The 25,690-nt window shown below is 35.2% G+C and overlaps 1 protein-coding gene across 19 annotated transcripts in view; it reads right to left on the minus strand.

Moving 5' to 3' along the window:
- Positions 1-25,690, minus strand: part of RALYL (RALY RNA binding protein like) — a 768,288-nt gene that overhangs the window by 269,721 nt on the left and 472,877 nt on the right. For 2 of the 19 annotated variants that reach the window (XM_074386926.1, XM_039464901.2), the window contains exon 1: positions 8,084-8,812. The exons of 16 other annotated variants lie outside the window; for them this stretch is intronic. In XM_074386926.1, coding sequence (XP_074243027.1) covers positions 8,084-8,270 — 187 coding nt within the window. In that variant the 5' untranslated portion in view covers positions 8,271-8,812. Of the gene's footprint in view, positions 1-8,083; positions 8,816-25,690 lie in introns of those variants that run through there. One more of the 19 variants, XM_074386931.1, reaches the window with a different exon arrangement.

A 25,690-nucleotide genomic window follows, 5' to 3' on the forward strand; every position in this document is an offset into this window, starting at 1 on the left:
TATGTTGATTCCATATCTTGAGTTTTATGAATAATTCTGCTATAAAAATGGAAGTGCAGATATTTCTTTTTTTTTTTTTTGAGACGGAGTTTCGCTCTTGTTGCCCAGGCTGGAGTGCAATGGCGCGATCTCGGCTCACCGCAACCTCCGCCTCCTGGGCTCAGGCAATTCTCCTGCCTCAGCCTCCTGAGTAGCTGGGATTACAGGCACACGCCACCATGCCCAGCTAATTTTTATTATTTTTAGTAGAGACGGGGTTTCACCATGTTGACCAGGATGGTCTCGATCTCTTGACCTCGTGATCCACCCGCCTCGGCCTCCCAAAGTGCTAGGATTACAGGCTTGAGCCACCACGCCCGGCCTTGGAAGTGCAGATATTTCTTTGAGACAACTAATTTTATTTTCTTTGAGTATATTTCCAGAAATGAAATTGCTGGATCATTTTGTAATTCTATTTTTAATTTTTTGAGGAAACTTCACACTGTTTTCCGTAATGGTTGTACTAATATACATTCTTACCAACAGTGTAAAAGAATTTTCCTTTCTTTATATATTCACTGACACTTGTTACCTTGTCTCTTTTATAATAATTCTTCTAACAGATGTGAGATTATATATCATTGTGGTTTTAATTTTCAATTTGTATTTCCCTGATGATTAGTGATGTTGAACATTTTTTTCATATATATGTTGACCATTTGTATGTCTTCTTTTGAGAAATGACTTTTCACATTCTTTACCCACTTTTCAATCAAGTTGTTCATTATATTTCTATTGACCTGTTTGAGTTATGAATACTAACCTCTTATGGTTAATATTAAAATATATACTCAAAATATATGAATCAGAATAGAAAGCCCAGCCATAAATCTAAGCATTCTGACCAGTGAATCAGAATAGAAAGCCCAGACATAAATCTAAGCATTTTCATTCAACTGATCTACAAAGTGCCAAGAACACACAATGGGGAAAATATCGTTGCTTCAATAAATGATGTTGAAAAACTGGATCTACATAAATATGAGAAGGGAATTTGACCTTTATTTCACCCCATATACAAAGATAAACTCAAAATGAATTAAGTAAGTAAACATAAGACCTACAACTTTAAAATTACTAGAAGAAAACTACTTGACATTAGTTTGGGCCAAAACTTTTTGGATATGTCCCCAAAAGCATAGTCAATAAAAGCAAACACAGACAGAATTGCATCAAACTAAAAAGCTTTCACACAACAAAGAAAAATAATCAACAGAGTGAAGAGACAACCATGAAATGAAAGAAAATATTTGTAAACCACTTTGTTAAAATGATAGACTAACATCTTCATTTAATACCAATCTTATTTTCGTGTCATATTGTTTCACATGTATATTTTTTATCAATAAATATAAATTAATCTTACTTTTTAACTGTGACATTTTTTGAAGTGATAAAGTATACTTTGCAGAGAACATTTACCTGAACACCTGGGGACAGAGTTAATGCCACGGTTTTTATGCAAGTGTAGATATAAATGCAGCACAGATTCTTAGAAGAAAAACTAAAAGAGCAGGTGATGTATGATAGCCAAATTGTTTTCTGAAAGTACAGAAGAGAAATGAACAAATGCTCACCCTCCACAAAAGTGACCTTTGAGTGTGTGGAGCATTGTTAAACAGAAAAATACATGAATAGATCATCACCATTTTTGAGAGAGACAGAGAGAGAGAAAGTGAGAGAGAATATATTTCTGCAGGCAGAACCAGTCACAGGCTAGAGCCTGTAAAAGCCTGTGAATTAAGGATATGTGGCAGACCAATATGTATTTCCATTTAAGGTCAATCTGTATCAGAGGTGTTATCAGTCAGCCTTTGTACATCTCTGCTTTCAAACTGGCATCTACAGTCCCATTGTGCATGCTTAGTCAGACTGTACTGCTTCTATCCATGCACACATGATTCCACAGAGGAATCTATAAAATTACAATTTCTCAATTTCTACCAGTTATAGAATTCATATTAGAACTTGAGAGTAAAAAAGGCTGAAGACATTGCAGATATCATACCAGAATTCCCTACAAGCATCAATAATAGATAAATAAAAGATTGAATTTAATAGTGCCCTCTACAGAGCCTTTACCAATCAAGCCTAATAATTGTTCTTTTTTTTTTTTCTGGTGTAACTTAAAAAAAAGTTTTAAAACCTAGATCACATTTTCAACTGGTTATGTAATAAAGAAGACCAACATTTAATATATGAAATAATTTGGGAGTAACACATTATTTCTTTTGCCTTCACAGTTACAAAGAAATCATGGTATCAATATTATCAATGTAAGTATTTGTTTTAAATAATAATTTTTATCTTGCTATTTAATTTGTAATAATCAATTTCAACAAGCACCTTTAAACTAGACTTCTATAAAACACAATGCATTAATAAATATGTGACAGCTAAGAAAAATAATATTCCAAAAGTTACAAAATATCAAACCTATTATCACTGCTGATCTCTAAGGGACCAATTCTACCAAGTCTACATCAATTGAGACTGGCAACATCCCTGTTTTTCCCTGTCAACGCCTTAAAAAGCTTTACAACAATCCTATCAAAATGTGAATTTTTTCTCACAGGAAGATTTTTAAAGAGAGGTAGAATTAATTTCAATTCTTATAAACAAGAATGCAATGATTTTATAAGAAGATAAATCAGAAAATATTCCTGGTCAAACAATATCTTTTGGACCTGTGGATGATCAAAATTTGATTTTCTTCCAACCAATGGCTGCATGTCTTACTGCATATGGAGAGTAATTCTTTTAAAAATAATTTTAAAAATTGTCATTTAAAAAATATTGCACAAGTTACTTAGAAACATAATGATTTCTAAAAGCTAGTATATATGTATTATGTCTGAATTCAGTTACAAGTGAAATATACTTTTCAGTTAAATTCTGTTGTCTGTCCTACGCTATCTATCCAATGTTCCTGATGCTTTTTAACCTCATCTTTAGTCACTCTACATTCTAGACTACTTCTTGGTCCTTCAATTATTCCAAATTCCCCAAGGACTTTGCATATACTATTTCTATTTGGAACTATCCAAAGAGAAACAGAACCAACTTCCTCACTTCTTTAGGGTGTCTGATCAAATGTCCCCTTATTAAGTGGCTTTTCCTGACTTCCCCGTAGAAAACAGAAATTCCCCACTCCATGTTCCAAAACTCCATTTCTCCTTTATTGCTTTATTTTTCTCCATAGCACTTAGTATTACATAGCATATTATATATTTATTTGTGTGACATCTTATCTTCAGTAAAATTTTGTTTTGTTCATGGCTATAGCCCTACCATTAGAGTAGTCTCTGGAAAGTAAGAAGTGGTAAAATATATATACATATATAAGTGAATAAACTTCACTAGACAGCTATGGATTTTGATTGGCAAAACATCACATTATGCACTGAGAATGCATTAAACAAGAATAAAAAACACCTTATATGAAACAAATGTAGAGATTAGTGGGATAAAGAGATAATTATACATATGACATAATGTAGAAATTTTAAGAAAAATTACAATATGTAAACTGAGGCCAGGCACAGTAGCTCACAACTGTAATCCCAGCATTTTGGGAGGCCAAGGTGGGCAGATTACCTGAGATCAGGAGTTCAAGAGCAGCCTGGGAAGCGTGGTGAAACCCTATCTCTACTAAAAATACAAAAATTACCAGAGCATGGTACACCTGTAATCCCAGCTACTTGGGAGGCTGAGGAAGGAGAATCACTTGAATCCAGAGGCAGGGGTTGCAGTGAGCTGAGATTGTACCACTGTACTCCAGTGTGGGTAACAGGGTAAGACTCTGTCTCAAAAACAAACAAACAAACAAACAAACAAACAAAACCAATATATGCACTGAAAAGAGAAAATGGAAAGAGTGATTTGACTTAGAAACTGGGGAAGCATTTATGAAGGATGTGGCATGTGAGTTAAACTTTCAACAGAGAGGTGTGTAGGTGTAGGTGAAGGCTATCTATCAACAAGAAGACAGATGGGCAAAAGCATAGAGATAAGAGTATGTAGTAAATTTCAGGGACAGTGGTAGTTTTTTTGTTTGCTTGTTTTTTGAGATGGAGTCTAGCTCTGTCACTCAGGCTGGAGTGCAATGGTGCAATCTTGGCTTACTGCAACCTCTGCCTCTTAGTTTCAAGTGATTATTGTACCTCAGCCTCCCCTGTACTGGGATTACAGGTGCCTGTTACAATGCCCAGCTAATTTTTGTATTTTTAGTAGAGATGGGGTTTTGCCATGTTAGCCAGGCTGGTCTTGAACTCCTGAACTCAAGTGATCCTCTGCCATGGCCTCCCAAAGTGCTGGGATTACAGGCAAGAGCCACTGCACCTGGCTGACAATTGGTAGCTTGATAAAGGCTAGAATATAGGTGGTACCAGGAAGGGAAGAAAGTAGTGGGCTGATAACAATCACGTAAATTTCTATATTGTAACATCATGCTTGTATTCACTTTGTAGTTCAGTGATTCTCAAACTTCAGGAGTATGAAATTTTTTTAAAAAAAGAACACTGAAACATAATGAGAGCTGCATTTGCTATAGTTATTTTTTAGATAAAATATATGGTATAAAAAGCTATCATAAATGTAGTACGACCTTTTAAATACATTTGTTTTTATTAAACATATTTTAGAACTTTAAATGCACGTGTGTGTGTGTGTGTGTATATATATGTGTGTGTATGTGTGTATGTGTGTCTATATACACATATATATTTCTTCATTATACAAACAATGATTAATATTCATATGAATTTTAGGGGACCTTATAGTAATTCCATGGGCCCCCATGGATCTGAAGCTCACAAACCCAGAATCACCATCTAGTCAATGACAAACCATTAATATTCTTTGAGTAGGGGAATGATCTAATGAAGGCTGTGTTGCGGAGTAGCTGAAGGTTAGAGATGGAAGGTACCCTACAGAACACCTTCTCAGTGCAGTCTACAAAAGTTACAGAAGAGACTGCAACCTACAGAAATAATAGATATTGGTCAAAAATAAGCAGAAGACTACGATGACTAGTATTTATATTTTGAAGTGAGCTCATCAAGTATTTCCATGATAATATGGATAAGGTGGATAAGCTCACCCAAAGATATTATTGACAATTCAGAATACATTATCTGTTTCAATTCAGTAAAATAAGATGAAATGTTGCAAACCTGATACTCGATGTACACTGTTTTCTTTGCTGTGGTATAGGTATTGTGGTATTTTCAAAATTCTATGGCTTCTACTCTTTTTTCCTCTAAGTCGGTATTCTAAAAACATTCATTTTTCTAAAATGTATCTTCATGTGTCTTTTATACACAAAAATGTTTTCTCAAGGTCACATGGAGTTTCAGCAAGGCAAGTAACAGGTTTTCCCTGGTTTATACAGAATATGAATTTTTGAAAATTTAAATGTAAACTTCATAAATGTTATTTTTTATATATATATATATAATATTTAAATGAACTCAAAAGTTAAAAGTTAATTTCTAAATCAACTTGATTTGTAAAAATAGGTTTACAATTCCTTCAATTGATCTGTACCTGTTTGGCTCTGGCAATATTAGCATCTGATATATGCAAACATTTTAAAATACCACTCAAAAATTCTGTATCTAATTGAAAGTGTTTAATGCAGTTTTGCACAAGTAAGATCTGCTATCTGAATGAATACTAAAGCTCTTCCTTTTACCTAGCAATTGCTCTATCAGAAGCAAGGAAATGGGCACTCTTCCCTCCCTCTCCTCCTCTTGTAATAATGAATTATAAATAGCTAATCTCAGTATGAGTGAAGAATGGATTTCAAAGTCCCAGATGAATCTTCAAAGGCTTAGTACAATTTATGCTTTAAAATCTCTCTTTAAAGTATTTTTTTTCTTCCTTTTCCCCCCCCCAAACTCCTGACACAGCCACATGCACCTTTACTATTCCTCTTGTCAGATCCTCTGAAAGGAAACAATTATTTTTATTAAAAGATATCATATTAAATCTTTGGATAATGAGAAAAATTAGAATTGATTTATGTACTATCTCATTTTTAAAGAAAATCATAAGAATACTTTGTACCTTCTTTCCTACAGTGAGGTTTTGTTTAATGTACTTTATTGCCTTAATTGAATTACAATTGCCTCTAGGTGAGTTTACACCTTTTACATAATCAAACACACACACATAAAAGATATGATTGAAAATGGAAATGCCCTGCGTTTTGGTGATGGGATAATTCCAGTATTTCTGTTTACCCTTTTATGGCAAACAACTGTATTACATTCTACTTTTGCAAAGATTGTTAGTGTAAGAAATTCATTTAAGGATTCTATTTGCTTTTATTGCTAAGCTTTCAATATACTTTAATTTTATTATGTTTCTGCTCTCTGATATTTTATATTATTAGAATATAGAAACACTTAATGCAACATAAAATAGCTGACACAATTAAATTTAAGTAACACATTAGATTTTTTTAAATTGAATCATTCCAGTACACCCTACTGTGTTCATGCCTGTATAATTATACGTTTTTTGACTTGTCTCATGTAATTCACAATTTTTTCCTGGGGCTTAATCACAGACTTCAGCAAGCACATTTTAAGGGGAGAGACTCAGTGTAATTTTTCTGTAAATCTTTTATTTTCCATGTGCATTAAGGCATTGATAACCCACAAAGAAAAAAGATGAGGGATATATAAAAGATACAGGAGTAAAGGCGTAAGATTTTCAAGTACATGCATAATTTAGATTCATTCTTGTAGGAGCAAATCACAAGGAAATTAAACAACAATATATTTGTAGACTTCGCACCAATCATTTTTATACGAAAAAAGTAGCAGTTATCCTATGTTGTTTCTTTATCACAAAAAAGAACTGGCATCAAAAGGCAATCAATCAAGCTTATAGAATCAAACTGGCAGCCTAGCCCTCAGAGCTTTCTGTGGTGCATGAAACTTCTTTAAACAGGAGAAATGCTAGTTTTCAGATCTTAGGTGAAAATAGACCAAAGAATAAATTATCACACTAAAAATTCTTTCTAAGATTTATTGGCTTTTTGATAGAATAATTGTAACTGATAGACTGTTTTTCAAAATATTTGATAACATTTAAAGACATCACAAGAAATAATGAAAAAGTACAGACTTTGACTACAGATTAAGTTGCTGTTACCTGCCTATGATGATAAATAGAGATAGTGACAGACAATTTTGGGCTAAATATGGTATTATTTACTTTAGACAATAGAAAAGATAAAGTGATAAAGAGTTAGGCTTACTAGAGAAAGGTGATTGTAAAGCTTTTCATGAGAGGCTTATTGCTTTACCATAAAATAGTGTTATTAGAACACTCCTTTGATTTTTCGTGAGATCCTGATAGCTTTCAGTTCCATAATCATCTTTGTTCTGGACTTTAGGCCAGGATAATTTTACTGCTCCTTTTCAGCCAGAATCAGTTCCTTTAGGGGAGACTGCAGATGACTCCTTTTAACCCTTTGAATTGGTGCCTGTAGTGAATTATGTCACTAGCATGCTCTGGACCAAGAAGTTTGGCAATGAATAACATCCTGTTAAATATTCAACTTGTCATTCACAATTAACTCTCACCCTCCATTCTGAGCTGTTTTATTCCCCTTAAGAAGTTGTAATTGAAATTGGATGAATAAACGAAAGTTTTAGGCTAGCTTCCCAAACCTTTCAATAGACTTCCAGGAAAGAAAATCTATCACTCCTAGAAAAGCAAAAAGGAGAACTGTCCAGTGATCATGCCTGAATGAAGAATGCTGGGCTAGACTGAAATTGCATTTGATCTGTTTCTGTTGATTTTGTAAACCTTTCCAAGGGTTTCCATAGTAACAAGCAAATTATCCCCTCTCCCCTAAACATCTTTCAGGCATGTTGCAGGAATAAAGATAAAGGTTAGGGTGAGAAAAGCTACAGTGTCTTTTCTATGACCAGAATGTATCTGAAGAAGTCATGATCGGTCTTTTAAGAAATCAAGTATGTTTCCCTTACTACAGTGATATGAAAAAGTTGGGTCAGATTTTACTTACATCTCTGATGTCTGCGTTTGCTCCTGTACATTGTCATTTTGAAAAAATTCGACTTTCTAAGAAGTAATTGATTTGACCACGGAGACAAAGAGACGGGTTGTGCTCCTGCTTTGCAGTAAGACTGTTGCTCACTGACAGAAGGTAACCAGCAATCACACTGTGAAAGCCAGGGTAATACCATTCTCATAAAATTACAGGGGAGATGCTACAGCCTGCAACTACTCTATCTAATGTAAATCTTCTAGGGAAAATTGCATTTCCGTCACTTTCCCACAACCTATAGCAGTTAAGTTCTCTTATGAAATCTGTACTATTAAACTGCTGTCTGTGAAGCAATGTTGGATCAAGAATAGATTCACATATTTAGCAAGAATCACAAAACTGAAAATCTAAAAATATAAAAAACCCTTGTTTGGTATTTATAGAAATTAAAAATTGCATTCATATGTCTTTTGACAACTACAGAATACTGAAATTTGTATTTTATTCTGAAACTCTGCTAAATTCTTTTCTTCTGAGAACCTCTCATACACCATACACTTTGTATGTTCAGTTATTAAAGCAATTATCACTTATAGTTTGTCTATTTCTCCAAACAGTCTGTGCTTCTCAGGCAAAGCAGAAATAGCATGTTTTTACATTTATATCCACAGAACTTTACACAGAAGTTGCACACAATAGGTTCTCAGGCTCAGTGAGTGCCTACTATGGACCAGGCACTCTGTTCCTTCTTGCAGGATGCCTGTCCAGAAGCTCCCCCTACCCCCAACCCCTGGGACCCCAGTTTAGTCCTCAGTTCTCCACTTTGACAGTATTTGGAGCATAACCTTATCTGAGTATGTTTCACACTGTCACTCAAGAGGACAGGGTGGAAGCTCTGCCTTCATTATGGCTTGTACTATCCTTTTCTGAGAGCAATGCCTGGCATGCAGCAGCAACTCAGAAGCACTGCCTTTCCTAAACACTCCAATGTGAGCATGGTTTCAAAAACACCTCTGGGTGCTGATTATGGTGTCTGAAATTGTTTTTATTTAAAATACAGAAGGGCCCACATACCAGTGAAGAATTTCTATGTAATAAGCCTTCCTTGTTATATATTGTTTCACCTTCTAAACAAGAAGAAGTGGAGATATTCAACTGTTCAAAGTTTACTTTAGTGTGAACAAATCTAGGCTACCTACTAGTAGTTGGACATATCATCTCTATAACTCTTCTTAATAAAAACACTATTTCAGTGTAAAGAATATTTTGTACTTAATTACATTTCATAACCACAGATACCAAGAATAATATTCAATAAGTTTTCAGCAATATTCTGTTCAGTGTCCTTGACTTTTGACTAATTAAACTCTTCAGTAAGACTGTTTGTCAAAGGCCACTATGGCTACATCTTGCTTTAGGGCATATTCAATGTCTATATTGCTATACATTCTACAAGGATTCTTTTCCTTGTATTTTCTTCCAGTGAGCTTAATATATATCAGTAAATAAAGTGAGCCTTTTCTGGTCTACATAAAATATACCTCACATCTCACATCCTCTTTACCTGCTTAATTTTTCTTCATAGCACTTAATCATCACCTGAAATAGTCTATAGTTACTTGTTTTCCTGTTATCTTTCTCCTCCTATTAGAACACAAATTTCTGAGGATAAAACTGTATTTTCTTCAGAGATGTACATCCATCCTGGCACAAAGTAGGCTCTTAATAAATATTTGTGGAATGAATGAGTTGTTTTGTGTATGGGGTGGGGGGGAGTGGTGGACACAAGTCTTGCTTTGTCACCTGGAGTGGAATACAGTTGCATGATCTAGGCTGTCAATCTCTGCCTTTCGGGTTCAAGCGATTCTCCTGCCTCAGCCTCCTAAGTAGCTGGGATTACAGGTGCCTGCCACCACACCTGGCTAATGTTTGTAGTTTTAGTGGAGACAAGGTTTCACCACGTTGGCCAGGCTGATCTTGAACACCTGACCTCAAGTGATCCACCCACCTTGGCCTCCCAAAGTGTTGGGATTACAGGTGTGAGCCATCACGTCTGGACATGAATGAATTTTAATAAACAAGTTTTGATTATAAAGTCCACACAATCACAAATTCTCTTTCTATAAATTTAGACAAGAGCCAATTCATGTTTATTGACTACAGAAACTTTTTCACGTAATGAAAATACTTGTTATTTCTCATGTGTTAGTCCTACTGTTAACTTAAATGAGTTTTCTCATTATATGAGTTCTCAATATATAGATTTCAATGAAACTGTATATATTCACAGATGTGAAGATGTACTGATGTATTTTAAATTCACAGAAAGTCATATTTAATAAGCAATGTCTCCTGTACAAAAATTATTTGCTGATTTTCTAGACACCAATGCCATAAGACCAAGAAGGCATGAAAACTTGCAATTCAATAAAATTAAAACATATTTTGTTTTTCTGACATATGTGGTATGTATTTATGACATGAAGAAACATGGTGATAATTAGGCAGTTCTGGACTAATTTCATAATGACCCAAATGTGATTAATATTAGCATTATTATTTGATTATATGAGGTCAAATTTGTAGTTTTTCACTTTTCACATTTTTAATTCTCCATTATCTATAATTAATATCAATCTGAAGAGATTTTAGAAGACCACGTGACAATTTAATTAACTTCATTCATATGTACAACAAGCCCACCCTCCAGCCTCACCCATCATCACACCTATGCACATTAGAATATACATCTGTATATAAACAGGTGCAAAATAAAACAAACTGCCCGACTTGTATTTGTCAATGTTTGGCCCATCTTTCTCCTCCAAACTTTATATCAGGGTTGACTTTCTTAGGCTCCATGTAGGGGATTTCCATCTCATCAATCCTTTCTTATGTTACTTTTCTCACCTCAGTGCATTTAGACCATCTACTCCTGAACCTTACATCTGGACCTAGAGTGGCTTGAATCCTGCAGGGTTTGAGGCCAGCAAACTCAGGGACCTCACATACACGTGGTGAATACAGACCAACTTCATGAGCACCATGCTGCAGTAAGGTGGGCAGGTGAGAGAAAGGCAGGGCAATGGCTTAAGAGGAGGAGAGGCCTTGGTGAAGGTGGAACCTGGGAAACCTTCATTCAGAAGAGTAGGAAGGAAAATTATAGATATAATGGACAGAGAGAGCAGCTGAAGAGAAGGGCACGTCCAGACACCCCACTCTTCTGTCTTCCTACTGTCTTCAAGAATCCTGAATGGGCAGGAGAGGATCCAAGATGGCCAATTAGGAGTAGCTCAAGATTGTAGCTCCCAATGAAAGCGCAGAGAGTGAGTGGATGTGGCATTTCTAGATGGATTTTTATTGCCCACAGACCAGAAGATTCCCAGGTGGAGGAGCCCCATGGGTTGCCAGGGTGACTCTTTTGGCCGGTGCGGCTGTTTTGCTGGTGCCCCCGCTTGATGGTTCTAAATACAAAATACAAGGGACTGGATGCCCTTTTAGCTGGTGAATTGAGCTCTGGGAAGGCAGAGTTGACCATTCAGCTGATTAAAAGGGGGACTGAAACAGCGAGCCAGGCCAGGAGATTCCTGGGCAAAAAAGTGCCATGAATCTCAGCGCCACTGTTTCAGCTGGCGTGGTGGGTTGCCACACGGGAAATCACACAGCAGCTCTGAATGAACAATGGAGCCCACAACTCAGCGCTTGAGCTCCTATAAAGGACAGACTGTCTCCTCAAGGAGCTCCCTGACCCACGTATACCCAAAGAGTCACCTCATAAAGGAGAGCTCAGACTGGCATTTGGCAGGTATCCTTCTGGGACAAAAATAGCAGAAGAAGAAACTGGTAGCAACCCTTACTGTTCTGCAGCAGCTGCAGGTGATCCCCAGGCAAGCAGGGCCTGGAGTGGACCTCAGCAGTCCTACAGCAGAGGGGCCAGACTGCTAGAAGGAAAACTAAGAAACAAAAATAACTTCATTATCAACAAACTGGACATCCACTCGGAGACCCAATCTGAAAGTCAGCAACTACAAAGACGACAGGTGGATAAATCCACAAAGATGGGAAGAAACCAGCGCAGAAAGGCCAAAAACACCCAAAACCAGAATGCCTCTCCTCCTACAAGGTATCACAACTCCTCATCAGCAAGGGAATAAGACCTGATGGAGAATGAGTGTGATGAAGTGACAGAATCAGGCTTCAGAAGGTGGCTAATAAGAAACTTCTGTAAACTAAAAGAACATGTTCTAACCCAATGCAAAGAAACTAGGAACCTTGAAAAAAGATTTGATGAAATGCTGATGAGAATAGACAAGTTAGAGAGGAATATAAATTAATTGATTGAACTGAAAAACACAACACGAGAACTTCATGAAGCATGCACAAGTTTTAATTGTTGAATTGACCAAGCAGAAGAAAGGATATCAGAGGTCGAAGATCAACTCAATGAAATAAAACAAGAAGGCAAGATTAGAGAAAAAAAGGTAAAAAGGAATGAACAAAGTCTTCAAGAAATATGGGACTATGTGAAAAGACCTAATCTACATTTGATAGGTGTACCTGAATGTGACAAAGAGAATGAATCCAAGCTGGAAAATATTCTTCAGGATATTATCCAGGAAAACTTCCCCAACCTAGCAACGCAGGCCAATATTCAAGTCCAGGAAAAACAGAACACCACAAAGATATTCCTCAAGAAGAGCAACCCCAAGGCACATAATCATCAGATTCACCAGGGTTGAAATGAAGGAGAAAATGCTAAGGGCAGCCAGAAAGAAAGGTCGGGTTACCCACAAAGGGAAGCCCATCAGACTCACAGCAGATCTCTCAGCAGAAACCTTACAAGCCAGAAGAGAGTGGGGGCTAATATTCAACATCCTTAAAGAAAAGAAGTTTCAACCCAGAATTTCACATCCAGCCAAACTGAGCTTCATAAGTGAAGGAAAAATAAAATCCTTTGTGAACAAGCAAGTACTCAGAGATTTCATCACCACCAGGCCTGCTTCGCAGGAGCTCCTGAAAGAAGCACTGAACATAGAAAGGAACAACCAGTACCAGCCACTCTAAAAATACACCAAAAGGTAAAGAGCATCAACATCATGAAGAATCTGCATTAACTAATGGGCAAAACAGCCAGCTAGCTTTAAATGGCAGTATCAAATTCACACATATCAATATTAACCCTAAATGTAAATGGACTAAATGCCCCAATCGAAAGACACAGACTGGCAAATTGGATAAAAAGTGGCCCCATTCTTAAAAGGCTTCCAGCTTAGTTGGGGAGATAGCAAATATGGTCAGGTAATTTTTAAATCAAAACTAGAGAAATTTGTAACTGTAACATGGAATGAGAAAATTGGACTTTGAATGCTTTAGGACTAAATGTTATAATCTTATAAAATTCCTCCATTCCTACTGAAGATTAGCCATGAATTCTGATGTGAAAGAACTCATGACTTTAGCTAAGGCATCCTATTGTCTAGCAGAAGTTTCTACAATAAAGGAAATGTTTGATAATATGTGCCATCTAATAAGATAGTCACTAACTACATGTGGCCTTTGAGCCTCTGAAACGTGATAAGTGCAGCTGAGAAATTAAATGTTTAATTTAATTTATATTAAATTAAAATACAAAAAAAGAAAATATACTCAGCATCATAGCTCATTAGGGAAGTGAAAAATAAAATCAAATTAAGACACTACTATATACCATTTAGAATTGCTAAAATACAACAACTGATAATACAACACGCTGGTGAATATATGGGACAACTGGAGCAAAATTCATGTTTCTGGTGGAAATATAAAACGTGATAGTCACTTTAGAAAACAGTTTTCAAAAAAAAAAAAAAAGGAAAATGAAATTTTTATTTTAGATTAGCTTGGCACAGAGGTGCCTGCCTGTAGTCTCAGATACTTGGTAAGGTAGCCTGAGGTGGAAGGGTGGCTTGAGGTGAAGTGTTTGAGGCTGCATTGAGCTGTGATCACATCACTGCATTTCAGCCGGAGCAACAGAGCAAGACTCCCATTCTCTCTCCCTCTTTTTCTCCCTTTTTCTCTCTTTCATTTTTTTCTCTCTCTTTTCTTTTCTTTCCCTTTCTTTCTTTCTCCTTCTTTCTTTCCATCCTTCCTTCCTTTCTTTCTTCAAAAAAAGAATCCTGAACCGAATGGGCTAGAGTTGTTTTGTTTTCAAAATCAATTTTATGCCTATAATATTAGAGGCCAAAAGGTGCCTTAATTAACAAACTATCTTTTCATCTACTTCCTACAATCTGTTTTTTTTTTTTAACTTGAATTGATCTTTATACTTCACACTTAAAATGCAAATCTAGTGAGGGTCGATACAATGGGATGAATGAGTTCTCATTAAAAATCAAATAATTATATCTATACCTTTCATTTTTTGATGGAAGGAACCAGTAGAAATAAAAGCCTATAACATATATACTTTTAATATAAATGTATACTATAAACTGTCCTTTTAACAGTAATAGAATAACAAATAGAAGAAAGAAGGAAAGAGGAAGAAAAGAAAGAGAGGTGGGAGGAGTGAGACAGGAGGGACAGGGAAAGAGAAAGACAGAAAGGGAAAGAATGAACGTGTGAGTGAGAGCGAGAGAGAGAGAGAGAGTTTATGCGTCTAGCCCTGTGCTAAGTATACATCATGTCACATAATCTTCTGTTACTTGCGTATCTCTATCCCAGTTTTGAAAATGGGTAAACTTTAGCCAAATGAGGACATGTACAGGTAATGGTCAGGGACACAGCATGACTTATGTAGCTGTGCTGAAGAGCATTTTACCAGGAACTAGGCCAATATGATTTAGGGCTGAATTAGGTACCAATGCACTGGGTAGCTTCTAAGGGAACCTAATCTAAAAGGGGCTCTATGGTGTCACTAGTAATGTGCTGAAATCAAGGAAATCATGTTTGACAGAACTCGATACCAGAAGTGAATGCTGTGTGATTTTAAAAGACCTAAAATTTAGAGAATGCTTATTCTGTGCAGAAATCTTTTCTAAGTGTAATATGCATTATTTTATTGAACACTGAAAACAGTCCTCTGATGTATGTATTATTTCATTTTTATTTATTATTTATTATAATTATTAATATTGTTTCTTAAATAACAAAACATTTATTATATCATTCTTATTTGATGCTTTGGTAAAGGGAGGCTAAGAGGTTAACTACCTGTGCTTGTCTGAATAAGGTGTCACAGAGAGCAAGACATAGTATCCTGATCAAACTCTGGTTAATATTTCTCCAGAGACATTTCAACATAACATGCCATGTGAGGTGAAGAGATATTTTCAGTAGCTGTGCAGGAAACAGGAGATGAGACCCCACAAGGGACATGTTTCCGTAATAAGTAGTGGAGCTAAACTGCCTTCTAGGAGCGGGGAATGCAACTGACTGCAGGGTTTCTGGCTTCCTGTCGGGCAATTCAAGTTTGCAGCCAGAGCTCGCTGGGATAACAGAACAGGCCTTCTCAGCTCTGCAGCAGAGACGAGTACCCTGTCTTACTGGAATTGCCTCACCCCCTCTCTTCCTGATCCTCCAGCCCTCATCTTTTCCTCCAAATAAAACCCTAAATGGATATTTCCAGAATATCAAGTGTATCGAATTATTAGCTCACCCAGAGTATTGACATCTTTATCTGGTTTTCAAGTTAAAATGTGTTGAATTTCATAAAACTTCTGAGAATTTTGTCGAGACACTGTATGTAGAGTGTATAGAAATCTCTAACTTGAACTTTGTGATGCCTCTGTTTCAAAGAATTGCTGGAATAATTGAACATTAAAGCTAAAAAGTTTCAGCAAAGTTCTGTTGCCCAAATTCTTTATTTACAGACATCTGGTACAGACCAGACAGCTCCTACAAGTTTGTTGCACAGATAATCAAAGGAAGATGAGATATATAACTCACGCAACTTGGACCATGTACTCTCAGCAGGGACTTCAATCTGGGCTCCCAAGAGTGATCTGAAGTGACATCTCAACTCTCCTTTCTCAGGTTTGAACAGAAAATGTTTCTCAGGTTTAGATGTAAAGTTACTCCTAGTTAACCTTTCCCTTAGATCATTCATACCACCCGGCACCATGATGTACGGGTGGGACCCTTCTCTTACACCCTTTCCTCCTTATCCTATCAGCTGTCCCTGTGATAACACTGGCTTTTCTCCTCTCAGAGATAAATGCTTCTTTCTTTTGAAACACCTGTTTATTCATACAATTCCAATAAATTATTTATATGGATGCTTTCCTCAGTTCTTTCAAGGATAAAAACCAATAATTTTCAACCCCAGCACAATTGCCAATCCACCTTTTCAACAATTAAATATATATCTATATCTTTAACATTCATCTATATTAAATTACTTGCTGTCTTGACAATTGCCTTGAGATCTGGACCCACATCCATCTCCCCAAGTCAAGTGCTATCCTATAAGTAATCTAAAAATAATTACTAACTGAAGTATTTAATGGCTATCATATTAAAAGCATCTTGTCATTTCATTTAGTACCTATTTTTACTTTATATATCATGGTTCTTTTTTTTAACTGAAGGAAATAGAAAACTTCCTTAAGTTTGGTCCAAGTTTTCATTTGTGATAGTGGTTCAAATTAGGGAAAAATAAAGATTTCCAGAATGATGTTTCTTTATTTTTGACTGTTGCTGAAAGTGAAATAAGCAAAGAAATCAATACTGTACTCTTTAGTTTGCTCATTAATTTTTGTTATCTATCTGGAAAAGACTTTCATTTTTTTTAAACTATAATTGGGTTTTATTATTAAGTCTTTATTCATTTCTTTGGACTCTGTCCAGTATCCTATACATTAATGTCAAATAAATCTTTACAATTATTACATTTCTGAAATGTTTAATACTTTCTTTTTTTAATATTTAAAAACAAAACCAACCTCCCTCCAAATAATCCCCAAACAAACAAAAACCAGATTAAATAAAATTTACAGTGAATATACCCAGCAAACATCTGTATGTGCAATTAAATACTGTGTCAGTTACTGCAGCATGAACCTCAAACAAACATACAAGTGTTTGGGGTGAGGGGGTCGGGGGAATCCCAAGTTTTAACTCTGTGGGGTCTGAGAAGACAAGATGGGGAAGTGAGAGAATGGGGAAATCAATTTTGTTTATCTTAATTCTGTCCATATAAATATATTCATAAAGACCAAAAAAAGGAAAGGAAGCTTGGGATGTTAAGGTAATAGGGGAACAGCAGAGTGTGGGACTTTAAACACAGCTAAATATATATTCTTTATAACTCAAATTACAATTGATTTTATTTTCACTGCATCTCCTTAGTAGTAAATGTTTTTGAGCATTCTTGCTTTTGTTGCTTCTCTTTGTATGATTTCCATCGATTTTATTTGAGTTTTTAAACTTTTTTTTTTTTTAGCCTAAGTTTGATTATCCAGACTTAGTTTTATCTTCTTGGTTACCTGATTTTCTCATTTATACCCAGATACATTTGCAGTGTTTTAAGGATAATGAAATTCTATCTTCTTTATTACATCCTTTGGATGGATTCAAATATTTAATGGTTATAAAAGTGCTGAAAAAATCTTTAATTTCCTAGCAATTATACTTAAAAGTATGAGGTAAATTACTTATCTTTGTAAATAATTTACCTCCCTTCAACATATTTTTAACAAATGTTGGCTATATTATACCTTTAAAATGTAAAATAATCCTGAACCTAAAAAGGCACAAAGTCTCTTTTGGGGTGATAACCACATAAAAGGTACTATCATCTGCAACAAGTTACCTCACAGACATATGGACCTGATAATATGGTTTATTGGAAGTGTGCATTGCTATGGTCTAAATGTTTTTTTTCCTCTCCAATTAGTATATTGAAACCTAATCCCTCCTGTGGTGTGTTTAAAGGTAGGGTCTTTGGGAGGTGATTAGGTCATGGGAGCAGAACCCTCACAAATGGGATTAGTACCTTTATTAAAAAGACCCCAGAGAGATCCCTTGCCTCTTCCATGTGAAGACACAAAGAGAAGTTGCCTTCTATTGACCAGAAAGAAGGCCCTCACAAGACGCTGAATCCCCTAGCACTTTGATTCTGGACTTTCCAGCCTTCAGAACCCTGAGAAATAAATGTCTGTCCTTTACAAGCCACCCAGTCTGTGGCATTTTGTTATAGCAGCTGGAGTGGACAGGACAAGCATGACATGGGAGAACTGCTGTACCATGCTCCCTAGAGATAATTTTACTTATGAAGAATACTTAGTAGCTCACAACTTCTTTCTTTCTATATATATATATATATATATATATATATATATATATATATATATATATAATTATAAAAGAAAAAATTACACTTTAGGTTCTGGGGTACATGTGCAGAACATGCAGGATTGTTGCATAGGTACGTACATGGCAATGTGGTTTGCTGCCTCCATCCCCATCACCTATATCTGGCATTTCTCCCCATGTTATCCCTCCCCAACCTCCCTACCCCTGCTGTTCCTCCCCTATTCTCCCCCAACAGACTCCAGTGTGTGATGCTCCCTTCCCTGTGTCCATGTGTTCTCATTGTTCAACACCTGCCTATGAGTGAGAACATGCAGTGTTTGGTTTCCTGTTCTTGTGTCAGTTTGCTGAGAATGATGGCTTCCAGATTCATCCATGTCCCTACAAAGGTCACGAACTCATCGTTTTTTATGGCTGCATAGTATATGTGCCACATTTTCTTTGTCCAGTCAATCATCGATGGACATTTGGGTTGGATCCAGGTCTTTGCTATTGTAAACAGTGCCACAATGAACATACGTGTGCATGTGCCTTTATAATAGAATGATTTATAATCCTTTGGATATATATATTTTGGATATATAATCCTTTGGATATATGCCTTTATGGTAAAACAATTTATAATCCTTTGGATATACACCTAGTAATGGGATTGCTAGGTCAAATGGAATTTCTATTTCTAAGTCCTTGAGGAATCACCACACTGTCTCCCACAATGGTTGAACTAATTTACATTCCCACCAACAGTGTAAAAGTGTTCTATTTCTCCATGTCCTCTCCAGCATCTGTTGTCTCCAGATTTTTTAATGATCACCATTTTAACTGGCATGAGATGGTATCTCAATGCGGTTTTGATTTGCATTTCTCTAATGACCAGTGATGATGAGCACTTTTTCACATGTTTGTTGGCCTCATATATGTCTTCTCTTGAAAAGGGTCTGTTCATGTCCTTTGCCTACTTTTGAATGGGTTTGCTTGTTCTTTCCTCAGAGCATCTCCACTGTGTCCTGAGATGAAGGGATGGTACTGGGTTTCCAGGGAATCATGATGAGAAACTAAAACATCCTTGAAATCATGTTAGTTTCTGTGATAATGAAAATTATGCAAAGAGTTTTACTATGAAAAACTTTACAGAATAAGAAATATACACTTATCTATAATCTATTATTATCTATCAACCATCTATTCATCTATCTGTTATCTATCATCTGTCTACTATCTATTCATCTATTTGTTATCTATTTATGATCTATCATCAACTATTACCTAACATCAACTATCTATTCATCTATCTATATATCATCTATCTATTCATCTATGTTATCTATGTATGTATGATGTATGTATGTATGTATGTATGTATGTATCTATCTATCTATCTGCCTATCATCTATCTATTTTAAAAGCCACCAGGTTGTGCGTGGTAAAGCTTCCTAGCAAAACAGAGTTCTGAAGTGTTGGTAGGATGTGTCATTCTTCAGTGGCCAGACTGTAGCTGAAGAAAAGTAACCAAGCACAGAAGACCCAGGACAATGGTGGGGACCAGCAAGTGGCACCTGAGGCAGAGGAAGGCAGAGCCATAAAGTAGCAATTATCCTATTGTACAAAGTGCTGACTTCTCAGAGTTCTGCCTTTCTCTTTTCCTGGCTAATTCTATCTTAGTCAATGTCCATCTTTCCTGAAACTTACCCCGACTTTCTTCTTTTTGGACCCTGAATTAAAGTATCCAGTTTCATCTTTGTATTCTATAGGGTTTGTTTTCTCTGCTGTGTTTTATCTATATAAAATTTGTTGCATTTCTACTTTATTTTATATATGTGGCAGTGGGTCAGGAGTAGGGATAAGTCATGAGGTCACCTCAAATTCTTCCTGGTGTGAGGCAGGTAATAAATACATGATGCTAAGAAAACATGAACTGGGATTTAGCACTCCACTGTATGATACCTTGCATTTTGTTTCAAAGTATATTATTATCATTGGGACTCTGTAATTTTACATAATCACTCCTAGAGTTCACTAATTTTAGCTTTATAATGTAAGCAATCAATTAATGAAATATGAGGTATTTTAATGAAAAATAGTTCACTAATTAATTACAGAAGCTAAGTGGAATCATAAAAATGAACAAGCATTAAGTGCTCGCTTTATATCAGGGATTTTGTTTATGTCACTTTAATTTTAAAGCAGCTATGTAAAGGAGTTCTCATCCTACAGATAGGAGAACTGAGGTTGAAGGGCAAGTTCAAAGAGCTGGCAAGAGAGCTGAAGTGTGTAAGTTTGTGAGCTGCAAAAGCTGTACCCAGTTCATAATACCACTATCTCATGTGTTGAAAAACTAATTGTCAAAGAAATCAAATTCAGAAAACAATTGAGAACAGAGAACAATATCTAGGATTTTACTTCACTTGGAATTATTGGAGTTACTGTCATTTTGGCAAATACATATGCCTTCAGTCATGCTTTCAAAGTGTCAGACAATGGGAGACTATATTTGATATGTGAGATTTCAATAGAGAATGTATTCTGATACTACCTATCCTCATACTCCAGATTAAAAATACCATGTATTCTCACTTGTAAGTGGGAGCTAAATGATGAGAGCACATGGACACATAGAAGGGAACAACAGACACTAGGGTCTTTGGAGGGTGGAGAGTGGAAGGAGAGTATCAAAAAAAAAAAAAAAAAAAAAAAACTAATAGGTACTAGGCTTAATACTTGGGTGATGAAATAATCTGTACAACAAACCCCCATGACACAAGTTTACCTGTATGACAAACCTGCACTTTCACCCCTGAACTTAAAAGTTAAAAAAAAATTTAGAGGTACATATATTATGATTCTAAAGATATTCAAGTAAAGCCTAATCAGTGCATGAAGCCCATTGAAATGATATATTTGCACTAATCTAAGGTTCATTATGGACTTGAAGAATGTTCTTCAGGGAAAAGAATTAAGTAGGTTAGAAGGACCCAGAGCAAATTTCCAATTAAAGAGATAAAATTATGTCAGAAAGTTAGGTACACATATATACACTTTACCAAACAATTTTGAAAATGTTGGTCTAGGCATTAAGAAGGTTTGTTCATGGTTTAAAAATATAATGCTTAAAATAGACAAAGACCACTACTATGATATGTAATTCTTTATGGACTTTAAAAAATATCAAATTCTATTTACAGATCATATTCAGCATATTTTTGTTTCTAAGAATAATATTAACAGTTTTACTACAAAATTTCTAATTATTTTTAGTTTAAAATGTGCATAAAATATCATATATATTAATAGGATTCATTTCAGCCTGTCTACAAAAGTATTACACACAGCAATCCTGTCCCCCTAATTCCTTTCCTGTTTCTATTTAGTTATAATTACACCACATTGATGAGCTACTTCAGCCTGCTGAGTTGAATAGAATGAATTTTCAGGTATAATTTAGCATTACGTAGCCCAAGGGCATTTCAGAAATCCATCTCCAATCCTCATTTTATGTGTATTTGTGTCTGCTAAAGGGCTCAGAACAACCTGGATATTCTCTGACCTCTTATGTGTGTTTCAAAGACAACTATTTGAATAAACTCTGCATTTGCCATTACCAGCACAGCAGTATGTGAACAGTAAATATGTAAATGAAATTCATGATTCTCTTACCATTATAAAAACCATTTTTAGATGTTTACTTAAACGGCCTTAGACACAGAAACAGGAATTATGGTGGGAAAAAAAAGGAGTCTCATATTTTATTTTCAAAACTTCTTTAGTTTGGCGAACACAAAATCTTATATTCTTTTAAAATCATGTCTTGGAAAGCTACAGAAAGCCCACCTGGAGAGTGCAGTAGATACTTAAATGAGTAATTAGGGGATTCTCAAAATATTAACACAAATACAGCATGTGAAAAGTGATTATTTTATTTTAAAAACCTTTGGCTCTCAACTTCTAAGATCATTTAAAGAAACATTTGTAGGAAAATAGTGTAACAAAGAAGGAACCAAGATTTCAGCTTGTGACTACCTAATCTTGAATCAATGAGGGAAAAAAAATATGTTTCATGGTTGCACTTTACTTGGATTGATGATCACATGTGTTTTCAGTAGCATAAATACCTGTGTTCCCATCTCAATAAGATTAATCTGTTTTTAATGATAAAATTTAGAATTTAACATATGATTCCTCATTTAAATTAAATGAATTTAATTTCAGTTTTTTAATACATTCAATACCTATACCTTGTGTACTTAAATTGTATTGTCTGGTTGATGTAATGCTAAGTAAAAACAGACATGATTGTTGGTATAGCTTTTATTTTACTGGGGAATACAGACACTAATCAAGTGATCACATAAAGTTACAGAATATATTCATTCATGTGAGTCGTCATCCTGTTCACAACAGATTTGTGATTCTATGACAGTGTATTGAAAAAATGGCCCTTGACAACAAGTTGTTCACTCTTCTCTAAGGCCGAATGGATAAGTGCTATAGAAGGAGTGTGGAAAGAATAGAGCCATGGGTGACAATAATTATTAGTAAGAGAATTACTGAAAGAGGTAGAAAGTTCAGTGGACTATGTTGATCTAAGAATAGGGTGATGATACATAATTAGTGTTCAACAAATAATGTTGATGCAAGTTATTTTTTTGCTAAGTTTGCTACCAATTTGTAATTATAGTACAAACAATTTCTCATTACTCAGAGTAAGAAAGCAATAATTAGGAAATAGAATTCTATACCTCATTACTTCATGCAACAAATACTAATTATATACTTGTCCAAGATACAAGGGGACAGATAAAGATAAAACAGCCATGGTCTTAACCTTAAAAATTTGCTTATAATAGATACGTGATTCATAAGGTTTTCAAAAATAATGTTTCGATAAAACTACTAGTTAAAATATCTGTTTATTATTAAAGAGAATAAATGTAATAAGTACCCTGACACCTGAAATAATAGTTCTAGTTTTGAAAAGTGGCAGTCTATGGTGATAGAGGCCCCGTAATATGTCAATAAATATATGACCAGAGTTCATTCCATGCAGATCATTGGGCATGACATTTTAGAAAATTTCAGCAGAGAACAAAAAAAAAAAAAAAAAAAGAAAATTTCAGCAGAAACAGAATACATCCTTTATGTCTTAGAGGATATTATAAAAATATAAGCTGAGATGTATGTTTGCAAGTTGGTGCCCATGACATGAACAGGTTAGTGACAACTGAAAAAAATTATTGAAAATAAAAATAAACTGCTGAAACATATGTGTAAAGACCTGAAACATTATCAAGAAATAGTCAGGCCAGGCACGGTGGCTCACGCCTGTAATCCCAGCACTTTGGGAGGCCGAGACGGGTGGATCACGAGGTCAAGAGATCGAGACCATCCTGGTCAACATGGTGAAACCCCGTCTCTACTAAAAATACAAAAAAATTAGCTGGGCATGGTGGCGCGTGCCTGTAATCCCAGCTACTCAGGAGGCTGAGGCAGGAGAATTGCCTGAACCCAGGAGGCGGAGGTTGCGGTGAGCCGAGATCGCACCATTGCACTCCAGCCTGGGTAACAAGAGCGAAACTCCGTCTCAAAAAAATAAATAAAAAAAAAAAAAAGAAAAGAAAGAAATAGTCATTAATCAATATGGCTTCATAACATAGAAAAAAAGAAAATTTTTATAGTATGAATACCAAATCAAGGCATTTCTGGTCAATCCTAATTCTTCTTGATATTAGTTAATATCTGACAATATTAATTATATTTTTCCTGAAAAATCCATTTCTTGCCTTCTATGCCACTGGTTTGTTTCCTTATTAAATTTATATTTATAGGCCAAATACCTGTGTAAAACTCTGGATTTAAATTCTATAGGTGTTACAAGTGTGACGGCTTAACACCTTTGGTTCTTGAGCTACATTGCCTTGTTTCATTTAAATCCCAGTTTTGCCATTTATCAGCTGTGTGATCTTGGTCAAGTTACTTCACATTTTTATACCACAGTTTCCTCATCTGTAAATGTTCCCTCATCTATTGCATATTTACTGCATTATTATAAGAATCAAGTTAGTTAATATATAAAAACTGCTTAGAAACATGACAAGTGCAGTGTTAGCTCTTATTACTGGATATAGATGTTCAAAATAAATATCAAATACAGCATATACAAAAAACAGTCTATTCTAGTATTTCTGGATAGATTAGAACATAACATAAAACAGTAATTCATTGGCAAACGTGTCTGTTTTTATGCAAGTACCATGCCACTTTGATTACTACAGCTTTGTAATATATTTTAAAGTTATGTAGTATGATGCTTCCAGCTTTGTACTTTTGTTCAAGATTGCTTTGGCTATTCAGTCTTTTGTCCTTCTGCACACATTTTAGGATTGCTTTTTCTATTTTTGTGAAGAATATCATTAGAATTATGAAGAGTATTTTATGAATCTACAGATTGCTTTGAATAGTGCAGTCATTTTAACAGTATTAATTCTTTATGAACACAGGTATTTTTCTATTTATTTGTGTCTTCTTCAGTTTCTTTCATCAGTTTTATAGTTCTCAGTATACAGGTGTTTCACCTCCTTACTTAGATGTACTCCTACATAGTCTTTATGATGCTGTTGTAAATGGGATTGTTTTCTTAATCTTTTTTTTTTTCAATAGTTTGTTCTTAGTGAATAGCAACACTACAGATCTTGGCATGTTGATTTTGTATCCTACAACTTTGTTGTATTTGTTTATCAGTTCTAATGGACTGATATGAATCACACATTTGGTGGAGTCTTTAGGATTTATCTATATAAGATCATGTCATCTGCAAACAGAGAAAATTCAACTCTTTCCTTTCCAATTTGGATGCCTTTTATTTATTTGTCTCACCCAATTGCTTTGGCTAGGACTTCTAGTATTATGTTGCACAGAAGTGGAGAGAGTGGCAATCTTGTTCCTTATCATAGAGAAAAAGGTTTAAACTTTTCACCATTGGTTAAATGTTAGCTGTAGGTTCCTCATATATGGCCTTTATTGTGTTGAGATACATTATTTTTATACCTAATTTGTTGAGAGCTTTTTTTGTAATCATGAAGGAATGTTACATTTTGCAAAATGTATTTATCTTTGAGATGATCATATCATTTTTCTCCTTCATCATGTTAATATGATGAATCATATTTATTGATCTACATAAATCACCATGTAATATCACAGTAATAAATTCCACTTGATCATGATCAATTCTTTTAAAATGCTGTTTAATTTGACTTCTTTCTATTTTGTTGAGAATTTTTACATCTATCTTCATCAGAAATATCAGTCTATAATTGTTTTTCTTGTAATATCCTTGTC

The sequence above is a fragment of the Saimiri boliviensis genome, chromosome 15 (genome assembly GCF_048565385.1).
Source record: "Saimiri boliviensis isolate mSaiBol1 chromosome 15, mSaiBol1.pri, whole genome shotgun sequence".
Lineage (NCBI taxonomy): Eukaryota > Metazoa > Chordata > Mammalia > Primates > Cebidae > Saimiri > Saimiri boliviensis.